The sequence below is a fragment of the Aplysia californica genome, unplaced genomic scaffold (assembly GCF_000002075.1).
Source record: "Aplysia californica isolate F4 #8 unplaced genomic scaffold, AplCal3.0 scaffold02460, whole genome shotgun sequence".
NCBI lineage: Eukaryota > Metazoa > Mollusca > Gastropoda > Aplysiida > Aplysiidae > Aplysia > Aplysia californica.
The window spans coordinates 1-8,189 of record NW_004799730.1 but is presented as its reverse complement, the minus strand read 5'-3'; the positions used below and the strand labels follow the sequence as shown (position 1 = coordinate 8,189).

Here is an 8,189-nt window from a genome sequence, read left to right as displayed (position 1 = left end):
ATGTGTGCTCCTTTTGTAATCCCAGACTTGCCGCTGGATGACATTCTCGCCCGCAAAATTTACAACTGCCTCAAACTGCAAGCAAACAAAAAGTCTTTCAGGAGCCCAGAGGAGGAGCAGCTTCAGGCTGGTGAGTTTTGCTATTTTCTGGTTCTGTTTTTGTTATCTGAAAGATTTATGGGTTTTTTTTCATTTTTTTTTTCATACAAACATTTTTTTCTGGTGTAACATTCTTCCATTATTTGTTTTTGAATATGGTAGCTTCTGCCCCATCCATGAAGGAAAATTTGGCTGTCCCTGACTATATCAGATGAATCTGATTGACATAGTGCTGTGGGTATTTGAGTTAAATTCTTTCAAGTGCCCCCTCTCCAAACTGTTTCAAATAAATGAAGATGTAGTATTTTGCATGTGCCATACGTTTGAATATATATGTGAGGCAGCGTGGTGAAATCAGGCGCTCGTCAAGATGGCGAAATCGGAGAAACAGGCATTTTTCCGCCAGTTAGAAATTTTTTTTCAAATTTTTATTTTTTGACTTAACCTCTTATGTGTCCATATAAAAACACATTCTCATGTGAATTTTACTGAAAACCATTGATGAAAGGCACAAAATGTGTCATTTTTCTGTTTTCAAAGACTCTTTAGCTACTAGAGTTACCAAACTTTGTCGGCCATTTTCTCGCTAATTTTGAAACTGAAAAATGGCGACCTCAATTCCTTCACTCGCAAATACCTTGAGTTCTATTCTAGATAAATTGATGCTTATTTCATTGGAATCTAGGCAAATAAATCAGCTTTCAGACGATACCAATAACTCCATATGCCCATAAATTGACGAGCACCTTATTGCACCGCGTCGTGACACATATAGTCTCTACAAATAAAGCAGTGATCTTATAATCTGTCATGTAATTATATTTGGTAATTCCTCTCTCAGATGAGGAATACGCAAGGTTTTTGCAAGAACAAGAAGACCAGAAGAATGCCGAGCAAGGCCAAGTGGCCACTGGACTTTCAATACCGCAAGGCTCGACTCCAGGTTGGACCAATCAGAGGCCGACTTGGATGAGTAGTGGACTCGAAGCACAAACCAAGTGGGAGAGTGAACATAGGCAGTATCATCAGACCCATTCACAGCATGTAGGCTCTGTGTCGTCCGTTCTTCATGAACTACGAGGCACTAAAGGGAAGAAACTCAAGCCAACAAAGTTCCGTCCAGCGGTTCCTACAACTGACTTGAACTCGGGTAGGTCGCCTCTAGCTAATTTTGACTATGGTATTGTTTGGTCCAGTTGTATTTAAGTTTTGACGTTGTCACTTTGCCTCTTTCGACATTTTGCCAAAATATTTTTACTGAGTTTTATATTTTACTGGATACAGATGTTTATTTTTTGCAGGCAGTTGGTTGGTGGGTGCTCTGGTGTGGTTTTCTCCTTTTTTCCTATCAAATGTCTGTCTTCCTGATCTCTTTTTCTTTTTTGTGTTGGTTACTCTCCTGTAACAGGAATAGGAAAGGGGAAATTAGTGGCAAAATATTTGGAACAGGATTTCATGAATCATCTCTGAAAAAAAGAAGCACTGGGGAACTGTGCACGCAGCACTTTTGTGCACCTGGAAATGGATCTCGTCTTGATCATATGAATGGTGGTGTTGATACCTTTTTGTCTTGGAAGATCAGCGTTTCAGATAGTCTCTAATACTTACTTTTTTTTTCCCCCCTCAATGCAGTTTGGCACAACTCAAGCAAGGGAAAACAACCTGAGAACTTCCAGTCCATTATGAGGGAGGAAAGAGAGAGAGAAGATCTCCTACAAGAAAAGGTAAGAGAGACAAGTGTGCTATTTTTTCTCACTTTTGTACTTTTAAAAACCATTCTTGGAGCCGATTTGATCTTTTTGTTCCACAGTAGATTATCTTTGGCGAGTTGTTATAATGTAGATTCTACTAAGCCGAGGAAACAAAAACATTTTTACAGAAGAGAGAAAAACTGTTTCATTCTTTTAATAATTGTCCCTAATTTTTGTATTTTTCCTCACTCTTTTCAAAATTTAGCTTTTGAAATTCTAGAAAATATTTCTTCAGCACATGCAACTAATCCACCAAGATTAAGGAATAAAAAACGTTCAAAATTTTTGGGCTTAGTACATTTAAAGACTGGCAGACAATATCTGTGTACTCTAAATCTTACTATATTTATGTATGCCCAACAGCTAGTGTGAAAGTTGATACCAATATGCAGTACTTTCTTTAACCCTTTGAGCCCTTGCCACCGTTACACCGATAGCATGTAAAATTGCCTGCATGATTGGCCACAGGTATACGGGTGAGCGAGTCCCTATCCCCAAACCGGCCCATCTGGGACTAAATGCGTACGGAAAACAGTGTTTACTACGTAGAGTGTTATTGATTATGTTGAAGTTCTTCCTGAATTAGATGCTGGTAATGATGTGGACTACATTGAGCATTGCATAAGTGGATATGCGCTATATAAATGCAATCCATTTATTATTACCCAGTGTGGGGTATGGAATGTGATTCTGAGGATCATGTGAATGATAGTAGTAACATATTGCTCAGGAGCTCTGCCAGTTAAAGGGTTAATCATGCCGAGTGACCTCAAGTGTTTAACACAGAAACCTGTATGTTGTGTCATCAGATGAGCAAGCTACATGCATCAGAAGGTGGCATTGACCTTGCAACTAAGCTGAAGAGAAGACAACTGGGTGACATGTACCCAATGTTGAGTTCGGAGCTGCTGGATGAAATCTTCTTCCAAAACAAGTAAGTCTGGTCCTAGTAAATATAAGAAAAAATAACAACAAAACTCCCCTTAAAACCCCCCCTGTGTGGATTCGTATTTGGAAATTTAAAATGCACTTATTGGTACCTAATTTGCTATTATTAATTTACTGCTAGGCTTACAGGTGTTTGATAAACACAGGTCTAATCTCGCTGAATAGAACTTTGTGTTTTATTACTGTGAATTTTTCTCTGGATGAGGCTGAAGATGGCTTGTAAATAAACCTGATAATTGAAGATAGTGTGCAAATGAACAGAGACCTGAAAATTAAGGACAGCTTGAAAATATTATGCAGATAGCACATGAATAAATAAAGAGAGAAAAATCATCAGAAATAGGCAACCCTAGGTCAGCCATGAGTTCAGCTAATAGAACATTTTTTCTTCTGTGTTAATAGAGCATTCTTTCTTCTGTTTTTATAGAACATTCTTCCTTCTATGTTAATATGTGTTAATAGAACATTCTTTCTTCTGTGTTAATAGTACATTCTTTCTTATATGTTAATAGAACATTCTTTCTTCTGTTTTAATAGAACATTCTTCCTTCTATGTTAATATGTGTTAATAGAACATTCTTTCTTCTATGTTAATAGTACATTCTTTCTTATATGTTAATAGAACATTCTTTCTTCTGTTTTAATAGACTATTCTTTCTTCTGTTTTAATAGAATATTCTTTCTTCTATGTTAATATGTGTTAGTAGAACATTCTTTCTTCTGTGTTGATATGTGTTTACTAGAACATTCTTTCTTTTGCATTCTAGCTGCTCTAAAGAAGACTCCATCGAGGCGCTGACACTCACCTACGGCATGACTCCAGTCCTTGTGCCCCGGGAACAGGAAGAGAGCCACGTGTACTCACAAATGAGGAATGAGGTCAGTGGTTTGTTTGATGAAGCCTAAAGGAGGAGTTGCGTTTCTCATAGGCTTCCAGAGGATATTCGGCTGTGTTGCTAAAGTCACTGTTAAAAAAAATTGGATCAGATCCTTGTTTTCTTAAATGTAGATGTTTTTTTATTTATGCCCCCATTAACATAACTCAGATAATTTAGAATTTTCCCATGCTAACCTGCATCTCCTGCTAACGACGGCGAAGCGTCTAAATGCTTCACCACAGGTGCTGGTGATAGAATCCTACAGAAATTACATTGTATAGCTTCCTCCCTAAAATTAAAATCCCCCGTTTGGTCGCGTCCTCCCAAATCCCCAGAAATATCCGACCAGAAAGATTCCCTTATTGACTTACTTAGCTTTGAATACGAAAATGAAGTATTGTCTTTTTAGTCATGTCATGTCCATCATGAATGGGACCAATATTACTGTTGAGTCGGATGCTTATTATCTTAAAGCCTTGGAACCTCTGCCAAGTGCAGAGTGACTTTCTTTGTGGAAATTACTATCAAGCTCTAAAAAGTTTTAAAATTTGTCTTTATGTTGAGCTGTAACAGTGGTGATGCAGAAATTAACAATCTCAAAATCTTTTCAATTAAGAAATAGGTCATTAGTCTTGTGTTTCCTTTGAGAATTTTGTTTGTGTTGCACAGTGCCGGCTTCTGAACTTAAAAGTAGCAATTCTTCATCTCACTTGATAGCGTAGTGTGCGCACCATTTATGTGCAAAGAAACAAGAAGTCCTGACTTTGAATAATTACCCGGTACCGTATCTTCCCTGCCTCCCATCTTTTGCGTGTGAGTTACTTTATTTATTAATTTTTTAATCTGTTCTTACATGTGGAGCTGGAAGGTGCCTTTGGCAGGTTCTACTTCTTTTCTTTCCTTATGTTGCTTCTGTCTGTCTAGGTTCTCCCCCCCCCCCTCCCCATGCATTAAATAACCACTGTCACATTGATGTGTTTCTCTTTACTCAAAAAAAAAGAAATGTCTTGTGTGTTCCAGCAGGTTGTGCCAGAGGAGGAAGAATGGGAACCCCGTTTCTCCGCTGTGGAGCCAACCGCTTCTCTCTCCTATGACGATTTGCGCTCCGAGGCTCACCTGTACCGCCGGCTGGCCAAGGAATGCCAGGACAAAGCACTTCGCTACCAGTCGGACGGCATGGCGGCTGCAGCTTTCTTCTACAGACAACAGGTCAGTGTTGTTATGTGTACTGACTCCTAGAATCAGGAGGGGGGGGGGGGGGGGGACAGAAGAGTTAAAAGTAGAAATAAATAGTGATGATAGAAAAGTTTTAAACTCAACAAAAAGTATAAGGAAAAGTGTTGAAAGAAAAACTCAACTTAACAAGAGAGGGAAGGAATGGTGTTGATCGAAAAATTCAACTTAACAAGAGAGGGAAGGAATGGTGTTGATAGAAAAATTCAACTTAACAAGAGAGGGAAGGAATGGTGTTGATAGAAAAATTCAACTTAACAAGAGAGGGAAGGAATGGTGTTGATAGAAAAATTCAACTCAAATAACAGTTGAAGAAATAGTGCTGATAGAAAAGGTAAACTTTGCCAACAAGAAGTGGAAGAGAGTATGGATAGAGATAGAAAAGTTAAACTTCAAAGAACGTTGCTCTAGTTCAAGTGTTTATTGTAATTACAGTGACTGTTGAGTGTTCTTTTGTTGTATGATGATAAAAATTAATGGGACTCTCTCACCGACATTTTGTTTCTCTAGCCGTCTTCTGAAATAGGGCAGGGTTGGGTTTTTTTGTCTGCTTTTTTATCTCCAGAGGACTGTGCGGGTGGTTGGCGGGTGCTCTGGTGTGGTTTGCTCCTTCTTTCCTATCAAACCTCTATTGTCCTTATCTCTCCTCCTTTTTTGTGTTTGTTATTCTCTTGTAACACCTCTAATCTTCGATATGTATATGACCTTATAGTAATACAAGTGCTGGAAAACTCTTATTAAAAACTGAAAGGACTGTGCGGTGTAAAGATGTTTGTTGTATTGTGTTGTCTCTCTCTCTGGCTGGTGATTTTTGGGAGGCTGCTTTAGTTGTCTGTGCTGTGTCCCTTGAGATGGAATATATTAATCATAACAGTGAAGATGCACACTTCTCTCTGTTTTGGCATGTTCTACATAGATGTTTTCTTGTATTTTACAAGTCAGTATGAATATGTCTACAGTGCCTGCCACTGCAAACACTTTCCAGTTTCAGGCTGGTAGGAATTTGCATGTATATACATGTATGTTTTTGATTTGTTGTTTTTTTATGTATATATTTATATTGTATTATTTTTACTTTTTTACTCAGGTTAAGAAGTACAAGGATGAAGAGATGGCAGCCAACCAGAGAGCTGCTCATGTCCTCTTTGAGAAAAGGTTGGTGATTTGGTGCATATTGTTGTTCATTGATATGCTTATTAAAGATTTGACACGCTATTGTAAATTGTGGAATTATAGTTTATAAATCATTTAACATGTATGTACAGAGCCTTCAAGTGTATAAGGTATTGTGGCATGTAAATATTTGTTTGTCAGGTGTTTGGTAGACATTTGTATTTATCTGCATTGTTTTTTTTTATATTACTCTAGTGATGGGAACAAATATTTTTAGAAGTAGTGATATAAAATTTTGTGAAAGAAAAAAAATTGCATTCACGATTTCATTTTTGAAATGTTCTTCAGTTTCAAAACATTTTGTATAACACGATAAGCTTGTTCTCTTCAGAAAATATTTTGACTGAGAATTATGTAGTTCAATGTTTAATATAATGCCTTTACTGTTACTAGTTCCTCCTGATATACAGTATCAGTTTGTAACAATTGTTTTTTTGGCCTCTCAGACATGAGAGATTGGACCGTGAAAATCTCCTCGACCTTCACTTTTACCATCTAGAAGAAGCAAAGATGGCGGTGGACAGAGCTATTATTATGAAGGAGGAAGGTAAGTTATGCTTGTCTCTGGTGTGTGTGTGTGGAGGGAGGGGGGGGGTGAGGTGGAAGAGGAAGAGAAGGGATATTTTATTTGTTTTTGGGAATCCTTATAAAAAAAAGAAGAGAGAAATAAAGACATGTTTCTCTCTCACGCATACCTCGTGAAGACTTGAGGTATAGAGAAAATAAAGGGAATGCTTTGTTTTGTATAATATTAAGGGCTTACAAGACAAAAAAAGCTCTTTTCGGAGGTGGGGTTTTGGGGATCTGGGTTTATTTTCTTGTGCTAAACCTCTTCCTGCCCTGTAGTTTACAGATCGGCATTGGACAGATGAGAAAGTAAGTACGGTGAAAGGATATCAGCCGTGGGCTTCAGAGGCTCTCTGACACTTGGGCATAATGCCTCTTGTTGATAGAACATCTAACTGGAGCTTATGTAGGCTTTTTGTGGGTGGTTGGCGGGTGTTCTGGTGTGGTTTTGCTCCTTTTTCCCAATCAAGCATCTAGCCTCCTTATTTCTCCTCCCTCTCTTTGTGTTTTCCTCCTCTCTTTTGTGTTTTGTACTCTCTTGGAACACCTTTAATCTTCAGCACTTATATGACTTTATTGTTTTGCAAGTGCTGTACAACATTTACTAAGACAAAAGAAATAAGTTCTGTATTTTTATTTTACTCCCTCATCCCCACAAGGGTACAAACAGGTCTTTTCAATATCAAAATTTTAATACTGTGCATCGTTGTATTGTATTATTGAACATGAATGTAATAATAATAATAACAATGGATTGCATTTATATAGCGTATATCCACTTATGCAATGCTCTATGCGCTTAACATGAAACACATTATGGAATTACCAATCAATTTTATGGGCACATAGTATTATATACGTGTGCACACACATACTCACACACGCACGCGCCCACACACACATATGTACATACGCACATACAATTCAAACTCACGACGATCTACAGCTTGGATGGATTCTATCTAATTGAAATACGATGAAAATAGAAATGCTTTTAGTTTTTTCTGTAAAATTTCTAATCTTCTGCTTCTCTGATAGTTTTTGGAAGCTATTCTAATATGAGTGCTAGATGCTGAACCTTTGGACATTGTTGTCTTCTTGATATATCTACCCACAATCTCCCTTTTATGGATAAATAAAGCTTATTTTAGTTTCATCTTAATCTTATTGTGACTTTGTAAAGTGGGCCTCCTTCTTCTCTGAATTTAGTGGGTGGTTGGAGGGTGCCACTGGTAGGTCCTACTTCTTTACTTTCCCTCTGTTGTTTCTGTCTGTCTGTCTTTCTTTTTCCCAGCACTAGATGACCATTATTGTGTTGATGTACTTCTCCTTACTCAAACAAACGAACAAACTCTGAATTTTAAGTTTATTCGTTGGGATTTTTTTTCCAGAGAGTGTGGCAAATCCAGGCAAAAAGAATTCTTCCCTGTATGTGGTGACGGGTCGAGGCAGGAATAGTAAAGGGGGCGTGGCTAAGCTGAAGCCAGGGATCATAGGTCATCTGCGAGTCCGAGGCTTGAGGTAAGATTTTGTCTGTTAT

General features: G+C 38.0%; 1 protein-coding gene across 1 annotated transcript; it reads left to right on the top strand.

The window, feature by feature from the left end:
- Nucleotides 1–25: 25 nt before the first annotated feature.
- LOC101859763 lies at nt 26–8,170 on the top strand (the record flags this gene model as incomplete). Its single annotated transcript, XM_005113445.2, is given in 9 exon segments — nt 26–130; nt 941–1,249; nt 1,732–1,823; nt 2,660–2,784; nt 3,566–3,677; nt 4,700–4,885; nt 5,997–6,064; nt 6,529–6,629; nt 8,041–8,170. Coding segments are annotated over 9 exon segments (1,228 nt in total), but the record flags the coding sequence as incomplete, so codon positions are not given.
- Nucleotides 8,171–8,189: the final 19 nt, after the last annotated feature.